The 18,802-nt window shown below is 39.3% G+C and overlaps 1 protein-coding gene across 4 annotated transcripts in view; it reads left to right on the plus strand.

The window, feature by feature from the left end:
* UBE2G1 (ubiquitin conjugating enzyme E2 G1) overlaps positions 1-18,802 on the plus strand; it is an 87,370-nt gene that overhangs the window by 22,130 nt on the left and 46,438 nt on the right. The window contains exon 1 of one of the 4 annotated variants that reach the window (XM_070932071.1): positions 6,584-7,038. The exons of 1 other annotated variant lie outside the window; for it this stretch is intronic. In XM_070932071.1, the coding sequence (XP_070788172.1) occupies positions 6,993-7,038 (46 nt within the window). In that variant the 5' untranslated portion in view covers positions 6,584-6,992. 2 more of the 4 variants (XM_070932074.1, XM_070932072.1) reach the window with 2 other exon arrangements.

Here is an 18,802-nt window from a genome sequence, read left to right on the forward strand (position 1 = left end):
TGCTGTCTTGTTTTAGAACAGGTGGCTTTATTTTGGATCATTTTATCTAATCAATTTTATTCAACATTGTTTTTAACTGTTCTTTTTGAATTCTGCTCTAATCTCCTGCAGGAAGAAGTATTGTTGTTTTTATTATTTTGCTTTTTAGCCCTCCCTCCCTCCCTCCCTCCCTCCCTCCTTCCTTCCTTTCTTCCTTCCCGCCCTCTCTCTCTCTTTTGAAGAATAGATGAGTGCTTTATTTGGGATCATTTTATCTAATTGATTTTATTCAACACTGTTTTTAATTGTTCTTTTTGTATTCTGCTCTAATCTCCTGCAGGAGGAAGTATTATTGTTTTAATTATTTTGTTTTTAAGTCAGTCCTTCCTTCCTTCCTTCCTTCCTTCCTTCCTTCCTTCCTTCCTTCCTTCCTTCCTTCCTCCCTCCCTCCCTCCCTCCCTCCCTCCCTCCCTCTCTCTTTTAGAGAATAGATGAGTGCATCGCAAAAGCATTCATAGAGGTATCTGATGATTTAATTCACTCACAGTGCCTTTAGGGTCTGACATAATGTTGCTCTAGGGCTCACATCTTCAATACGATGTGTATGAGCATTAGACTCCCCGCTGTACCAAATATGCTTTTAATGAAAATATAAATGGGAAGATGTCACGCTGTGAAGAAAAGTGCCAGCCTGAAGGATCAGATCTTGACTCAGGATAAGCAGTGAACTGAAGAAGATCTTATAGAGGATGCCAAAATATTTAGCATCATGAGGAGCTCCAAAAGAATCTCTTCAAAGTGGGTGAATGCTCAGGAAAGTGCTAAAAGCAGTTCAATTTAAATAAATGTAAAACAATGCACACTCAGGCAAACTGTGAATGGAAAATGTGCAGAGGCAAACATAATGATCAGGGGGTTCATGAAGAGATTAAAATGTTTGGGACACTTTAACTTAGAAAAAAAAAATGATCGAGGAATATAAAATCATGGAGAAAGTGAACAGGGGGAAGTTTTTCTCCCTAGCTCAGAACACTAGGAACAGAGGCCATCCAGCGAAGCAGAAGGGAAGAAGATTCAAAGCAGACCAAAGAAATAACAAAGCATTTAATTAATTTGTAGAAGTTGTCACCTCAAGTTGTGGGTGAAGGCCATGTCTTGGATGGCTTTCAAAGGGCATAGGTTAATGGAGGTGGGATCTATCAAGAGCTATTACGGTAATTATTTCTAGATTAAAGATAGCACGCCTCTGAATATATATTGCAGGGAGTTGACAGTGATTTGAGAGAGCTATTTCTTCATCTTTGGCACTCCAATCAATCAATCAGAACAGAGCGGGAAGACCTTGGAGATCTTCTAGTCCAGCCCTCTGCTCAAACAGGAGACCCTATACCAGTGTTGAAAGCACGCAAAACCACATGTGCACAACCACAATGCAATGCGCGTGCGCCCATGTGCGACCCGCCCCCCCCGCATGCCTGCACAACCCCCATGTACACGTGACCCCCACGCATCCACCCTGCCCCGCCCCCTACACATACGCACAAGTCTCCCACATGTGCCCCGCCCCTGCGCATGCATGGCACAGACCTGAAAACCAGCTGGCTGGTGGGACGCATGCACGCATGCGTGGTGGAACTGAGCTGGGGCGATGGCTCGCATGCTCCCAGAGAAGGCTCTGTGTGCCACCTATGGCATGCGTGCCATAGGTTTGCCATCATGGCTCTATACCATTTCAGACAAGTCTCTGTCCAGTCTCTTCTTATAAAACTCCAGTGATGAAGCACCCACAACTTCTGAAGGCAAGCTGTTCCATTGGTTAATTGTCCTCACTTGTTTGGAAGTTTCTCCTTAATTCCAGGTTGCTTCTCTCCTTTTTTTTAAAAAAAAAAAAATTGATTTATATGCCGCCCTTCTCCAGAGACTCAGGGCGGCTTACAATGCATTAAGCAATAGCCTTCATACTTTTGTATATTTTTTACAAAGTCAGCTTATTGCCCCCACAAACTGGGTCCTCAATTTACCTACCTTAGAAAGGATGGAAGGCTGAGTCAACCTTGAGCCTGGCAAGATTCGAACTTACTAATTGCAGACAGCTGGAGTTCAATTACAGTGCATTAGTCTGCTGAGCTATCCAGCCTCCTTAATTAGTTTCCATCCATTGTTTCTTGTCCTGCCCTCTGGTGCTTTGGAAAATAAATTGACTTCCTCCTCTTTGTGGCAACCTCTCCAAAAGCATCTTGCTGGCCACTATAAGAAATAAAATGTTGGCTTGATCCCACATAGGTTTTCTTACATTATTTTTATTTCCAAGAATTCTTCTGGGACCCACATACCCATAAATATTTTTAGAAAACGACAGGAAGTACCTTATTGCCTATTTGTCCAGGAAGAACAAATAAATATAAGTGATCTGGGGAAGCAGGAAGCACCCTGAAAGCTTCTGGGAGTGATATGCTATTTTGTTATCTGATAATGTTAGCAATGCAGGGGATGCTGCTTGCTACCTAGAGGATCTTCAAGACTAATAGTCATTGATAGATTTGCCCTCTGTGATTTTATTCAACATGCCAAGCAAATTAGTGGCCGTTGCTGTCTTGTGGTAATGAATTCCACAGGTTAAATATGAAGTACTGACTGAAAATGTATAACAATATTAGTAGTGAATGCAATTTTTGAGGAAAAAATAGCTCCAAGCACTTCCATTTAGGATAGTTTTGTGGTGTCAACTTACAAATCGCCAAAATGTACTTCCAACTTCTGTATTTACTCTTTAGCATTGGTCTTCTATTGTAGAAGACAGACTGGCCAAGCCAGGGGGACGAGTCAAACTGGGACTTAATCTAGAATCCCTACATGGGCACAACAGGGTGAAATCTGACTCTCCCCCTTGAACGTTGTTGAACCTTATCTAGTCTCACCTAACTGCAAACTGTTAATCTGAGAAGATTCTTGTGTATAATCTTGAACAATAAATCAGCTAATTGAATTCTTTACATGTGGAGCTGATTGTTTGCTCCTGACACCCAGATTTAAAAGCCAGAATGATAAAAACTTTTGTTTAAAAACACATTTTTTCTGTAATATTCTTAGTTTCCTAATGTGAAATAACATTACTGTCCATCTACTTGTTTCCATATGCACTAAGAACAAAATTCCCTCCTTAGTCTGGCACTGCATTCATCCATGTCCAGCCAAGATTTATTTCATCAGTTTGTTAAATAAGTTATAACTGGCTGGATGCAAGCATCACATTAAACCACTTAGTAGAGTACAAACCACAATGGTTAGGCTCAACTTGCTAAACTAAAATAAAACAAATCACATTATAGTTCAGCACAATAGGTGAACCTAGTGTGGAATTAATTTCAAAACCCTCTGGAGTAAGCTGTGAATTACATTTTGATATCTATGAGGTTTTTCTCTCCTGCAGTGCAAATAACAACTTTCGATGAGCAATTTTCAACAAGATTATAGTATGAGAGAATAGGGTTAAATTTACTCCTTCTCTATTTCTTGGTTTCTAATTCCACTCTCTGTCTTCTAGACTATTTACCTTTTTAAAATGTAATGTAATTTACCTTTTATAATGCTTGAAATGTAAAGATGAATTTAACATTTTGACCTTCAGCAATTTATCAACTGGGTTTGTACAGCATGATGGGCTAATATGTGGCTTGTTAATTTGTGGGTTGATAATATGCACATATCTAGGTAGAGTGGTTTATTATTTAAATCTAATATATGCTCCTGACTATAATGGAACATAGAATAATAGAGTTGGAAGAGACTTTGGAGATCTTCTAGTCCAACCCTCTGCCCATGGCAGGAGATCCTATACCATTCCAGACTTTCTTTGGACTTGAGAGAATGGATACACATGATCATAGAAAGAATAACAGAATAACAGAGTTGGAAGGGGCCCTAGAGACCCTCCAGTCCATCCCTGCCCCCCCCCCCCCAAGCAGGAAACCCTGCACCATTTCAGACAAATGGCTGTCCAATCTCTTCTTAAAAACCTCCAGTGGTGGAGCACCTACAACGTCTGGGGCCCAATTTCCCACTGGTTAATTGTTCTGTCAGGAAATTTCTCCTTAGTTCTAGGTTGTTTCTCTTCTTGATTAGTTTCCATCCATTGCTTCTTGTTCTGTCTTCAGGTGCTTTGGAGAATAGGTCGACCCCCTTACATATTGGAACACTGCTATCATGTCACCTCAGTCCTTCTTTTCATCATATTAGACATACCCAATTTCTGCAACTGGTTTTCATGTTTTAGCCTCCAGCCCCTTAATCATCTTTGTTGCTTTTCTCTGCACTCTTTCTAGAGTCTCAATATCTTTTTTATATTGTGGAGATAAAAACTGGATGCAGTATTCCAAGTGTGGTCTTACCAAGGCATTATAAACATTTCATGTGATATTGACTCTATCCCTTTGTTAGTGCAGCCTAAGACTGCATTGGCTTTCTTGGCAGCTGCAACATATTGCTGTCATATATTTAAATATTTGTCCACTAGGACTCCTTGATCCCTCTCGCAGTTACTGCTATTGAGCCAGGTTCCACCTCCCCCCCCAACTATGGACCACTCAACCTTACTATCCTTTGGGAAGTCCATGAACACCTAGTTCCTCCCTCATGCATTGGCGATGGGCTGTTAGTTTAGATTTAGAAGCTCCAACATGGATGTGTGATCGAGATGTTTTGTGTTTTTAATGAGGTCCTCAACCTGGGTTTTTGTTTTATTGGTGATATTTTATATGACATATTCAACATCCAGTGTTTCATTGGATAGATGTAGCCTTCAAATTTGATTATTAGATTTTTAACTCACCTTTATTACTTTATAGATAATTCAAGGCACTGAACATACATAATAATCCTTTGTCCTCCTATTTTCCACACAACAATAACCCTGTGGGGTAGGCTGAGCAGAAAGAAAGTGATTGGACGAAAATTGCCCAGCAGGCTTTCATACCTATGTGAATACCTTAATCACTATAACAAACTGGCTTTGAGAGAATGAGATCATTGTTAATATAACTCATTGGAAATGATCATATATATATATATATATTTGAAAGATACTTTCTTACTTTTGAAGTGCATTTTATTTGATTAATTTATGGAGGTACCCATCTGATCTTTATATGACTCTGGGCATCTTACAATAAAATAAGATATATAAAATATACAACCTAAAAATAAAAATATTTATTTGATTTATATAGCCTTCCATCTCACCTTTATGACTCTAGGCAGCTTACAATAAAATAAATATATAAAAGTACATACATAATCTAAAAAATAAAAGAAAACATTTTATTTTGCAGTAACAAGTTTCGCAATTTGAAGTGGATAATAACAATAAATTAAGATTGCCAAATTAGTCATGACACTATCTTTGTTTTCACTGTACCTTTGGATAGCTGCAGGGTGGGTGGGAACTAGACCTATATTATCTGAAATAACTTTTTGGGAGGGGGTTAATTCATGGTTAATGTTAAATCTTATTACCATACATTATTTTCACTAATGAGACAAGGCAGTACTTAATGTAGTGGCTGAGTTGAGCGGCTTTATAAATCTTTAAATCAATCAATCTGATTCAAATCACCAGAGAACCACAATGCTCCTGAGATAATCACTCTTCCTTCAACATACCTCTTAAAATTGTTGAGGATAAAACTGGGTTGAGAGCCCCATGTAGCATTCAATATATAACAATTCTGAAAGACAGTAAAAATATTATAGAAAAAAAAACCCTATTGACTCAGTTCTGAATTTATGAAGTAAAAACACATCAAACTGTCACAAGATTATTTCTCAATTATTTTTTCACAAGCATTGGTGTGTGGGGGGGGGGAGGGGAGTACAATTGCCAGAAATGTGAGTTTGTTCAAAGCTGTACAAGAGACGAGGAGGAAGGGGGGAGCTCCCTTGATATTAATTTCTGAATGGTTAATAAGTTTAGAAGGGAATGTTTTTAATTTGATTTTTGTGTATCATCTTCACCCGGTAAAATATTTTGCGTGCAAAACTGATTTAGAAACCCCGTTCACTCGAAATCAGTTAGGAAAATATGACAGATGATTTATTTTTTTAAATGCAGCGTAACGATCTATGTGAAACCGAAAGGCTCATCATATTTGCATAACTTGGAAAGCGGGGGGGGGGGGAAGAAACGAAGAGTAACGCTGCCCGTTCTTCCTTTGCCAAACTTTTAGGGTTATAGAAGTCTAAACCAGGATGCTTCTGCCCTTCCCAAGATGGCGCCAGGGCCGGCGAATACACAAATAAATAAATAAATGCCTCCGCCGCGCGCTCGTATACAGTCCTCAATTCTCGGGCGCGCGCCGGAGCGGCTCCCTTTTACACGGTCATGAATTCGACCTTCCAAACATGGCGGCCGCGCCATCGCTGGGCAATCCGTGCTGAAAGAAGAAAAAGAGGAGGAAGCGCAAGCGCCATCTGCGAAAGGGGCGCATGCGCCGAGGGAGTTGTGCGCCTGCGTGTCGCGGCGCCCGAGTGCAGTGAAATTCCGTGAAGGGGGAGGAGAAAAGAGAGAGAGGAGGAGTGGGGTTGGGGGGGGGAGAAAGAGAGAAAAGAAAGCTGAGGGGAAGGTGTTGGAGAGGCAGACGCGGGCCGAGCGGCAGCGTTGAGCGCCCTCCCGCGCGCTTTCTTTTCCCCCCCCTCCACACGCACACACCTGGTCCGACGCTGCTCCCGAATCTTCTGAGAATAGTTTCTCCTCGTAGTTCCCCCTCCCCCTTATTCCCCCCTCCCTCCCCCCCCGCGGCGGAGGGACTCGCGGCGCTGCTGTGGCGGCGGCGCCGGCGCTGAGAGGACGGGCGGGCAGGCAGGCCCCCGGCGGCGGGGTCGGCGCGAGCGGGGAGGGACGAGGGCTCGCCGGCTGGCTGGCTCGAGCCCGGCAGTCGTAGGAGCGGGAGGATTAGCAGCAGCAGCTGCGCCGCCGCCGCCGCCGCCCCAGACTCCCTCCCCGGGCACCGGCGGGGAGAATGACGGAGCTCCAGTCCGCGTTGCTACTGCGGAGACAGCTGGCAGGTGAGTCCGGGCGGCGGTATTTCAGGGCCGTCCCTGAGAACCGGCTGGGCTGAAGCGTGGTCGTGTGGGAGCCCGAGCCGGGAAGAGGGGGCCGGCTTTGAAACGTGGTCGAGGAGGAGGAGGAACGGGGAGCTCCGTGAGGCGGGCCGGTGGTGGCGGTGTGTGTGTGGGGGGGGGGAGGGGGGGCAGAGTTTCCAAAAGAAAAGTTGGGGGGTAACTGCGAGGTAAGACTCGGGGTAGGTTGAGAACAGGGATTGGGGCGGAAAAGACCGGTGTTCGGGGTCAAAAGATAGCCGGGGAAAAGTCTCTTTTGTGCCTAAGGCGGAAGACTGGAAATTTCCCGAAGAGAAGGCAGTAACTTCGGGTATTTCTGAGGGCTGATGTGGGGGGGGCGGGGGGTGGAGAGGAGAATATAGGGCATTGAGAAACTCGGGGAGGGGGGGGTCCTGATAATGTTTTTTTATTATTATTTATATAGAGAGAGGGTGGGAAGACGGGAGACTTGGGAATGGAGGGAGGTTTAAATATTGACAAGGTAGGAGGGCCCCGATGGGCAGCTAAAGGCAAAGGCAAGTATGGTGGCTGAGAGTTGGGAGGCGTGGTGCCACTAAAGTAGATAGGGGAGCCAACGTGTTTAATGAGGGGAGGAAGCAGAGTTGCTCTTAAGTTGGAGAAAGACTAGGTGTGCTGGTTAGTCAAAGAGTAAGAAAGGGAGTGAGTGATCGGGAAGGAATGAGGGATGGGGAAAAGGAAGGGAAGAGGGGGAGGTCATTGGAGTCATAAGAGCCGCTGGGCATTGGTGTGTACATAGAGAGAGCAAGGCGCCTGTGAATCTGTTGGGAAGGAAGGAAGGAAGGAAGGAAGGAAGGAAGGAAGGAAGGAAGGAAGGAAGGTGATGGATGGTAAGTGAAGGTGTCACATGGGTGAGCCCTTGAAGTCACTATAACAGCCTCTTTGTGGAAGTTGAAGATTCAAAGAAAGTGCCTTGCTGGCTTTTCCAACAGTGTCTAATCTTCCTCCAGCCTTTTTAGTGCAGAGGCTGGCAAGAGGGGGTTGAATCTGGAGCTGTTAGAAAGGGGGAGTGGCTTGGAGTATGCAGAGGAAAGCTGGAGGTGCAGAGGCCCAAGTCCCAGACGGGAAATGAAAAGTGGTAAGATTATTTTGTCTGTGTGTGTGTGTGTGTGAAATACCAGTCAGATTGCTACTACCCCTGTAGAAGGTCATGAGGGGAGCTGGAAAATAATAACCCAGATGGAAATAAATATTTTGTGCGATACTTGAGCATGTGAGGTAAAGTCAACAGTTCCAAGCAACCGAGAGTTAACTAAGAGTGCCAGAATGTGGGAAAGCTGGAAAGGAAAGACAGGTTAAAATTTAGGATACCCTGAATAAATGAAAAAGATGCCCTCTAGTCAGATTACCCAATTTCTCATAAATGAAAAATGTGTTTTCTCCAGTAGTATGATAAAGGTGACTTATTAGGGTTGCTTTCTGGGATCTGTTTTAACTTCACAGGTAATCAAAACCTGTGGAATTCTCAAATGGTCCTTGTTAGGATATCTTGGGTTGCCAAAGTGAATGATACAGGTTGTTGAATGGCTGGAATGGGAAGCAAAAATGTTTTGTGCAGCTAAGGTAATGTGAATGTTTGGTGTGTAAAGAGCACGTGGAAGATGAAGATATATAATACCTAAGAATGTTTGTAGAAGTGATTAGGCAGTAACTATTAATCAAAGATAGGAAAAACTTTGTTTTAGAAAGAGAAAACCTAGTGAGTTGTGTACACTGGCTGCATAAGGCAAACGAAGAAAACATGAGTGCTGTGATTCTATGGAAGATGCTTGGCTGTTGTGTATAAGGGCTTGATTAAGATTACACTTTAGACATTAGAAGATTCATTAATAACTACTGGATTCACCTGTTTAATATGCAGTCAAACAGATCTTATCTGTTTAGAGAAGATTTGTGAGCTGCTGTCTTGAATGCCTCCTCCTGTGCAGTGCAAAATGAGATTGTACATTGCCTGTTTTGAACAAAGCAGAGTAGGGCTGACATCTGTGGAGTACAGTATTGGGGTGGGTTGCAGGGGGATTAATTATCATTGTTTCAAATTCATAATAGAGGAGCTATTGCAGTCTTCAACTTTTTTTTTCTTTGCTGGGGTTACTGCCAAGTCTATTCTTGGCTATAACTGGAAATAAAGAAGGGCATAACTTATCAGAGATCTTACCTGGGAAATAGGTGACAGAACCTGAAACCTAAAAGAGGATTGCATTATGAACTTCAGGGCATTTGTAATATATTACCGATTTCATTTTTTTATTTCCATCTACAGTTACTCTCCCCCTTTTTCTTTGTCCCTTGACTGACCAGTCTTGCTTGACGTAACATTTTAGCAAGTAATGGTGGGGGGAGGGACAAGGCTGAGCTTGGTCTGTCCTAGCAATTGTATCAGACATGTAAGTATGTTGTCTGTATAGTTAGAGTGGCATTACATATCCAGTAGCTCCATACTGTATGCTACTCACTGCCGTATTAAAAGAGAAAGAAAGCAACAGCAATGTGAAGATAACAGAATGTGTCATTTTTTTTCTTTCTCACCTCGCGAGTCCATAGGATTTTTTAAAAAAACCTGAGCATCTATGGCCTCTGATTTCTCTTGTCAGGAAGTTAAACTCCTTTTTGACATATTTTCTTAAAATTTCATGAATCAAACCTGAATACTTTTTTCTGGTATAGAAACTATTTTACTTTATTACAAAGATAAGGAATAGTATGATCTATACAAAAAGGCTTTGACTAAAAACCACTGAATTGCTGTATAAATTCAATTGAGAATAAATTCCGGCAGTAGTGTAAAATAAAGAACTTATTAAATGTTATGGAAGAATTCTTTCTGCATGAAAATAGTCCATAGCTCTACTCCAACATGTGTCTTCTAAAGTTATATTTAAACTTAGATGTGGTAAAGAAATGCAATCGTTTGCTGAAAAGTTATCTGGCCTGTTATAGTCAGAATCAAAATAGGGCAGATAGCTTTTTTCAACAAAGGATTACAATTTTTTTTACTGTTTTGCGAAATAGATACATGTTTACATGGAATTTCCTTTTCAATGAATTGTGCATATTTGGGAAATTTAGTAAAATACAGGTAGTTCTTGACTTATAGCCATTTGTTTAGCAACCTTTTGAAGTTACAGTGTCACTGAAAATAAAAAGACTTACAATTGGTCCTCACAGGACTGTTGCAGCATCCGCATGGTCATATAATCAAAGTTCAGGCGCTAGGCAACTGGTATGGTAGTCACGACAGTTGCAGTGTCTGGGGTCATGTGATTACCATTTGTGACCTTTCTAACTGCCTTGCAACAAGCAAAGTCAGCAGGGGAAGCCAGATTTGCTTAATGATTAATAACTGTAGTGATTTGCTTAATAACCATGGCAAAAAAGGTACGACTCACTTAATGACCACCTTATTTACAAATGGAAATTCTCATCACAGTTATGGTTGTAAGTCAAGGACTATATAAATACCTATAATATAGCTATTCTGTTTATTTAGAACAAAAATATCACAGTAAGCTAAACTGAGTTGGGACTTGTAGATATATGGATAGAGGAACACCAAACTATACTGTGCTTAAATGTGTGTGTCCCCCAAAATGGAGATCTTTATCTTTATTAGTCTTAAGAAAATTATATGAATATTTGCTCCTGAAGTTATCAGGAGGAAAGCTTGATATGAAGAAGCTTTTATGATGAACTGTGATAGAGCAATTCATTGGATAGCTTCAGGCAGAAAAGGAGGCTAAAAGGCTACATGGCCTTTGTACTTCTGCTTCTTGTCTACCCACATTCAGCAAATCAAATATCATGACACAGTAGTAAATAACTACATTTTAAAATAACTACATTTTAATGTACAAGAAATTGCAACAACTATCAGATGATTTGTATAACAGTGTTAAATCTGGAGCACACTTAACTTTGCACCATATAAAATATCATTGAGAAACCTGAGTATCTGATCCCAAACAGTTAAATAAGAACAAGGAAGGCATTTTAAGAAAAATTCTAAATTATGACTCCAGTGTTCTTAATTGTTTCACTACTGTCAATATAGAGAACTTGCTGAGAGTTGTTTCCATTATCATAATACTGGTAACCTGTAGTTTGGAGATTTTTCCAGGGTACTAAACTAAAATAATTATGCTAGTCTGCTTAGGTGGCTGGATAAAACTTGTGGCTTCTTTCAAGGCTGAAATAAACTGAAGCAATCAGTTTACATGCACATAAATAGGATAGTTTATCCTTTGAATGCTACAGGATGACTAGGTGTACACAGTTCATTAAGTTATAATATATTTGGGTTTTGCTTAGCATTTTGTGTTTATCTAATAAGTTGTGATTAAATTATGGCTTGCTGCAGTATGTGAATCAGTTTGATGACTCTTACAAGAAACACTCCATCCTTCCCAAACATATGCCAGAATCCTGGCTGACTTTTTTTGATCAGAGTTGCTATTCCTTTAATGGAGACCTGCATTCGGTGGTACTAGTATGCATGTGAAAAGCCCCAAGTTAAATATCTTGCGTAAAACTTGTATAAACACATTTTGTAGCCATTACTTTGGAGAAATGATGTCAGTTGGATCAGTGATCAGAATGAGAACTTCTTACGTTTATAATACCTTAAAGCTTTTGAAATTAGGATTTATTTCTAGTATTCTCTGAAATCTAGTTTTAATTGAATATAAAATAATATTGTAGCAGAACCTTGTTACACAACTCATAAATATAAATTAAATTAATAAATAATAAAATAAATAGTACAGTATAGATGCCATCTACATTTATTTTAGAAAATTTATATAGCAACCCATATTATGTATGAACTCTGGATGGCTGACAACAGTCAACAAAAACAATATTATAAAACCTCTTTCCAAAAGCAAAATAAAAAAAAAAATCCAATCATAATTTGGATATACCTTCAACTTATTCATTGTATTTTCTGTTCCAGCAACTGAAATTACATGTATCAATATTCATTGGTTCTTTCCTGCTGATCTCCTAAACTGGTAATGGCATACATACAAAATAATGATTTATGAGTGCTTCTACCTTCTGGCAAGTATGAAGGTCCCATTCTCCATCTCGTTCTGGAGTGCAGGAAAAGGCCATTATTTCTGCAGCAGTGTAAATCTGCGATCCCTCCCTCACTGCTCAATGTTCCAGGGTTAGAACTGAACCATTAAGATTGTGTTAGCAGCCTAATAAGCAAGACCTTTTTGTCTTGCTTTTTGACTGCAAGCTTTGAGTGACATTCTATTTGATTTTGCACACATATATGAAATCAGTTGAAATACAGATGCTGGTGATTCTAATTTTCAGCTTAGTTTGCAAGCCCAACTAAATATGTGAACCATCCACAATAAATGCTAAATATGGATAATAAAAGCTAAAAAGTAATACTGGCTTTAAAATGAATATTACAAATATGGACATTTCCAAGTGTAGATAATATGAATATATGGGCCAAGATGCCTTTTGAAAGTTGCAAGTACAGTAATTCTTTGTGTCGATGTCAGTCTGCTGCATATCTATAACATAATACCTTTATAGATGTGAATCCTTTTTCAAACCCTTACAAAACCAAAATAAGCTCTGTTTGCTATAATTTTTTTTGCAGTGAGAGCCTTGATGATTCTCCCCTTTCTACATACACACATGCACAGACTGATCAGGAAATTCAGGCTTCCCTGTGCTAGTTTCCTATGCTTGGCTGCACTAAAAGGGAACTCCCTTGTGCAGATAATGTTCCCAACCCCCTTCTGTTTGCCGCACTTGCATTCCAATTTCAGCTGTCCTTTGAACGCAGCATTAGAAAATTGTATTGCTATCTAATACTTTAATATGTATAATGTTTGTGTTATAAGGTATTTTCTGTTAGATATTTATTGTAGCAAAAATGAGAATAACATATCATCTGACATAAATTTATTGTGGCAGTTCATAATAAATTGTTGGTCATAAGGCCTGTAGCATTGACTTTTCAATTGCAGATGTGGATTTGTGACAAAGTCTGGGGTCTCTCAGTTAAATTAGTGTTGCAAGATACAATAAGAACTGTGTTGGATGCAAGTAGATATTTAAAGATAATGTTGATCCTGAATTTGCCATGTTTGCCATGAATAGGTAAAGAGTGTCCAGCTACAATTCTTTCTACAGTTCTTGCAGTTAGTATAGAGAAGCCAGGGCATCTTTCTGTTGCTCAATTATACCTTCATCGTTGTTGCATTTGAGGCTGCCTCTAGTAGCAATAGTATGTGACAGAAGCAGTTCCTTAGATCAGTAATTAGTATAGTAGAATGTTCATAAGTACTGTATAGGAACACTATTTTACGAACTTTTCTGAACAATATTTGGGTAGATAGTTTGTTGCTATCATTTATTTTTATTTTATTATACTTCTGTTTGATTTATTATTAGGAATAATATTACTAATAAATTTGAAAAAAACCATATTTGTTGGAATACTACATGATATAGATGTTTTGTAAATGATAACTGCTACCATATATAGCAGTGATGGCGAACCTTTTTGGCACCGAGTGCCCAAACCGGAATGCACGTGCATGTTCGCACCCCAGCACCGGAAACACAAAGACCAGCTGGCCGGTGCAAGCATGCCTGTTTTTTGGCCGTTTTCAGGGCTGTTTTTTGGGCCAGAAAATGGCCCCAAAACTGCCTGAAAACGGCCTAAAAACAGGCTGGGAAATGGCCCAGAAAACGGCCTGAAAACGGCCCAAAAAACAGCCTGTTTTTTTGCAGTTTTCCAGCACTCCGGCGCCCACGAAGATCAGCTGGAGCCACAAACCAGAAGAACAGCTGGCGACGGTATGCGTGCCCACAGAGAGGGCTCTGTGTGCCACCTCTGGAACGCATGCCATAGGTTCACCATCACGGATATATAGCAACTATTTCTGTGTGTGCCTATTCCATATGTTCGCAAGCTTTCAAATATTTTGAATAGTTTTCAAAGGATACTAAAACCTGCCTAAATAATACTGTTAATACTAATATAACCTGAGTGAATACTTATGCAAGTAGTCCTCGACTTACAACCATTTGTTTAACCATGGTTCAAAATTACAGCAGCCTTGGAAAAAGTGACTTACAACCAATATTATTTTACAACCAGTTGGAACATCCTGTAGTCATATGATTGGAATTTGCCACTCTTTTGCCAATTTCTAGGAAAAGTGCCCTTAGGGAAAGCCGAATTTGCTTAATGATCATGTGATTCACTTAACACCATTGTAAAAATTGTTGTAAATTGGGTCCAAGTCAACTTATGATTGCAGTGACCTGCAACAAAAATTCCGGACTTATGACCAATTTTGGTCATAAGTCAAGGACTACCTGTATCTGGAGAGCAGAAGATCTTGTATTGATTTTGTTGCGCAACGTTTTAAATCTAACATTGGGCTAATTTTGTAAACTTGTAAATTGGTGAGCCCCAGACTTTGTCAGCATGGAAAACAAGCATGCCCATAAATGTAAAGTACAAATAGAGGTAATCTCTGAGTCACTTTTTGGACCCTCCATTTTCATCTCTAGTAGTAATTTCACAGAATAAAAATCGATGCTATATCTCATCAACTTGGATAAATAGTGTACTGTACAAAACAAATACTTATTTTTGCCTTAAATAATATTTTGATAACATGTTTCTCAGAAAGCAATTTGGTGCTGTTTAGAGAAACATAAATGCAGTGGATACAGAAAACCCTATAAAAATGCCAGGTTTTTGAGATGTTAAAAAAAAAATCAGACCAAGATAAATCAGACCACTTCAGAATTCTTTCCACCTTTAATATAACATATAAACTACACAATTCAGCTGAATTGTGAAAATTGAAAAACAAATCAAAACCTTTTTTGGGGGGAATAACAAAAAATTAGAATAATGTGGCTGCATAAGCGTTCGTATAAGCAGAGGTATGGCGATGTTCAGAATTAACCAGTCACATTAAAACTTGTTAGTAGTTAGTACACACCTGCTATCAATTAAAATGACTGATCAAGCCCATATACAATGCAGCTGTTCAAGTTGGCTTTTTCTGACATTTGCTCAGTTGCCTCTTACAGCAAAAGCCATGGTCTGCACAGAACTTACAAAGCATCAAAGGGATTTTGTTGTTGGAAGATATCAATCAGGAGAAGGGTACAAAACATTTCCAAGGCATTGGCTATACCATTGCATACTGTGGAGATGGTCATCAACAAGTGGAGAAAATATGGTACAAAAGTGACATTTGCAAGAACTGGATATCCTTCCAATTTTGATTAAAAAAAAACAAGAAAACCGATCAGAGAGGCTGCCAAGAGACCTACAGCAACATTAAAAGAACTGCAAGAAGTTCTGACAAGTACTGGTTGTGTACTATATATGATAACAGTCTCCCATATTCTTCATATATCTGGGCTGTGGGGTAGTGTGGCAAGACTGAAGCCTTTTCTTATAAAGACAAACATCATGTCTGATAAAAAGCATGTTGGAAAATGTGTTATGGTTTGATGAGACCAAGGTTAAATTTTTTGGCTTTAATCCCAAAAGTATGTTTAGCGCAAAAACAACACTGCACATAATCAAAAGTACACTATATCTACTGTGAAGCATGGTGGTAGCAGATTCAGAATGCTTTTGCAAGGAAAAGTGGACAAAGATTTCCAAAGCATGACATGTCATGCTAAAGACCGCATGCTGTCATAAAATCAAAAGGTGCTTCAATAAAGTATTGGTTTAAGGGTGAGCATCTTTATGCAGCCACATCTTCTACTTTTTTATTGTAATTTTTCCCCCTAAAAGATTTCAGCTTGTTTTTCAGTTGAATTCTACAACTTATATGTTATGTTAAAGGCAGAAAGAATTCTGAAGTGATTTATCTTGGTCTAGTTTTTTTTACATGTCAAAACCCAGGGATTAACAGGTGTGTAGACTTTCTTTATCTACTGTATACCAGAACAGACTAATTCCATGCACCAGAAAAAAATACATCTCCATAGGCAAAGCATCTTGCACATTATCAGAATGTCAAGACTTTGGCTTCCCTTTTATATTTTCTAGGTGACTCGTTAGGTATGTTTTAAAATAAAGCACTGAATTATAACCATCTCTGTAAACCTTGGTAGCATTCTTGGAAATAGAAGTTTAACTCTTATAAATTAAACTCTGGAAATCTGGTCAATTCCAAGGAAAGTGTCCACAATAATTGATCTGAATCACAATCTAAATTAAATTATAGAGTTCATTCAACTAGCAATGTTATTATTTATTTAAAAGTAGGGAAACTAGAGTTGTTTATTAAATGCAGGTATGAGCATCTGTGGAAATATGGACTCTGATCTGCAGGGATTAGGAGCAAAGAATTTTGCCATTGTCTTGCTGTCAGATTATGCAATTAAACATTAGGAAGGTTTGTTTCTTCTAAGGTTCATTAAAAAATTGACCTGTTAATTCATAGTTAACTACCCCTAGTTTCAGTCCTACTGAACCTCTTTTGAAGCATCTTCCCTTTTATGACAGTCCTCTGACCCATTCCTAGTTATTTAACATCTAACCTTTTAATAACAATGCTGGCTCTTTTTTTAACCAAATGTATCCCAAAAGTATGGGCTCTTTCCTGTCCTTGATTTTTATGGTTTTTAAATTGCCCATGATATGTTTGTTTATTAGCTGGTTCAGGTGGAAGTGTATTGAGTTGCCTTCTTTTAGTGATATTATGAATATATTTCCAGCATAGAGCACATATAAGAATACTACAACAAACGGCAATATTCCAATTATAAGGCATTTCTTCCAAAATGGAACAGCTAAGATTTACTATTGAGATTATTCGTTCAAGAAAAGTAGTGATCACTCAGTTGTCCTATTACAGTGATGGCTAAACTTTTCCGGACCATGTGCCCAAAGCGCGTGCCCGAACCCCCAAAATGCAATGTATGTGCGCCCCCCCGCATGTGCCCCGCCCCTCTGTGCATGGTCCCCCACGCTTCTTGATTGTCAAGAAGCAAGAAATGTCTGCGAGAAAACAAACAAGCTCAGAGAGCATGAAGGTCCTCACAGATTTTATGGGATACAGGCAGTCTCTTTTAGTAAAATAAAGAGTTGCTTGGAGTGAAAAAGCCAGTGTGAGCCTATGGTGCAAGGAAGATAATTCTTTCCATCACCAGTCAAGTGAGCCACTCTGAAAAAGGCCAGCTGCCAAGAGGAGACCACATGAAACCTAAAGACTAGGCTGACTCAGCAAGATCTATCATAACCAAGCAAGGAGGAGGAAAAACATGCAGGTACAACGCACAGTGGGAGGAAGGGGGAGGAAGCGCTTGTGGGAGGAAAAGGACAACCCTAGGCTCCAGAACCTAACGCCCCCTCCCCAGTTCTCATAGATTCAAGGATGCATAATTTGTGGTTTCATTATCTATGATTTAAGGTTGATTCAGTTATGGAAATCATAGTGTTTTCTTATGTATAAGGGAGTGACCCTCTTAAGTAACTATTTAAGCAATAATCCTAGGTAAATATAGAGCACAAAAAGAAGAGTTTGCAGATGTGATGACAATTGGACCCAGCAACATTTCACGGTGCTTCAGATCCCCATCCTTAGGCTGAAGAGATGATAAATGGAGCTAAAGCTCTGAACAGATGCTTTTAAGACCTTAAATCTTGTAAATCACTTTAGTGATGAGAACAGCTTATTGTTGTTACTATTCAGCTTTTGTAAATCCACACGTACAGAACTCCAGGATGAATCTAGTCTTTGGAAGAAAATACAGATTATTTTGTAGATCTTGACTTTTACTGTTAAATTAAAAAAAATTGTGTGTGTGTGTGTGAGGGGGGGGGAGGGGGAGAGAGAGAGAGAGAGAGAGAGAGAGACAGAGAGAGAGATTTTGAGATTAATTCCAAGATAAAGCCTGAAAAAAATGTTAATTTTTAGAATTGCTCACTGGTCTCTTGTGTTCTTTTTAATTCCCTGAAAATGATAAATGAATTTGTTTGACTTATCTGTGGATAAAGCTAAAAACTACACTAGGATTAGGCTGGGATAAGAAATAAATACACTACTTTTAAGAAATATATTAACTAAGCTGCCTCAATTGCAGCAGCTCTAGGTGATGTACACTGATACAATAAAGACAACAGGGTCAGGCCATGCAGCCTTCTGAGGGAATGCTCTTCCACAAAGCAGTGCAGCCACAGTCTTAAGACCCCATAAGATGGTATTGCTTTAATGATAGGACTGGCCTGCCAGATGTTACTGGGTGGATGGTTCTACCCAGGTCCTAAATAAAACCGTGATAGAGGCTTATATTTTTATAAAGTAAAAGTAGATAAAAATATTGAATTTTATTGGTATGTACTGTTAATCTATGATATACTAGTACCTGTTACACCTACAAAGATGGCAGAAAAATGTTTTGAAGACAAATACTGTGGTTAATAACCATTGTCAATGGATTGCTAATATTCAAAAGTATTTTATCACATGATGAATAGGAAACAAATATTTTCTATGGAAATGGGAATTATTTCCATTTCTGTTGTATTTTCTTTAAAAAAATCAAATTTATGACATTCTTGAATTAAAGCAAGTTGTAAAATGATTTTATAGTTAATGTGGTTTTGAAATATGTATCAATATATTTGTGAGTATAGAATTGATTTCAGCTTGTTCTACAATAGCTAATTTAAATT

Source organism: Pituophis catenifer, unplaced genomic scaffold, assembly GCF_029215685.1.
Source record: "Pituophis catenifer annectens isolate HBS135680 unplaced genomic scaffold, rPitCat1.0.hap2 SCAF_1, whole genome shotgun sequence".
In the NCBI taxonomy this organism is placed as follows: Eukaryota; Metazoa; Chordata; class Lepidosauria; order Squamata; family Colubridae; genus Pituophis; species Pituophis catenifer.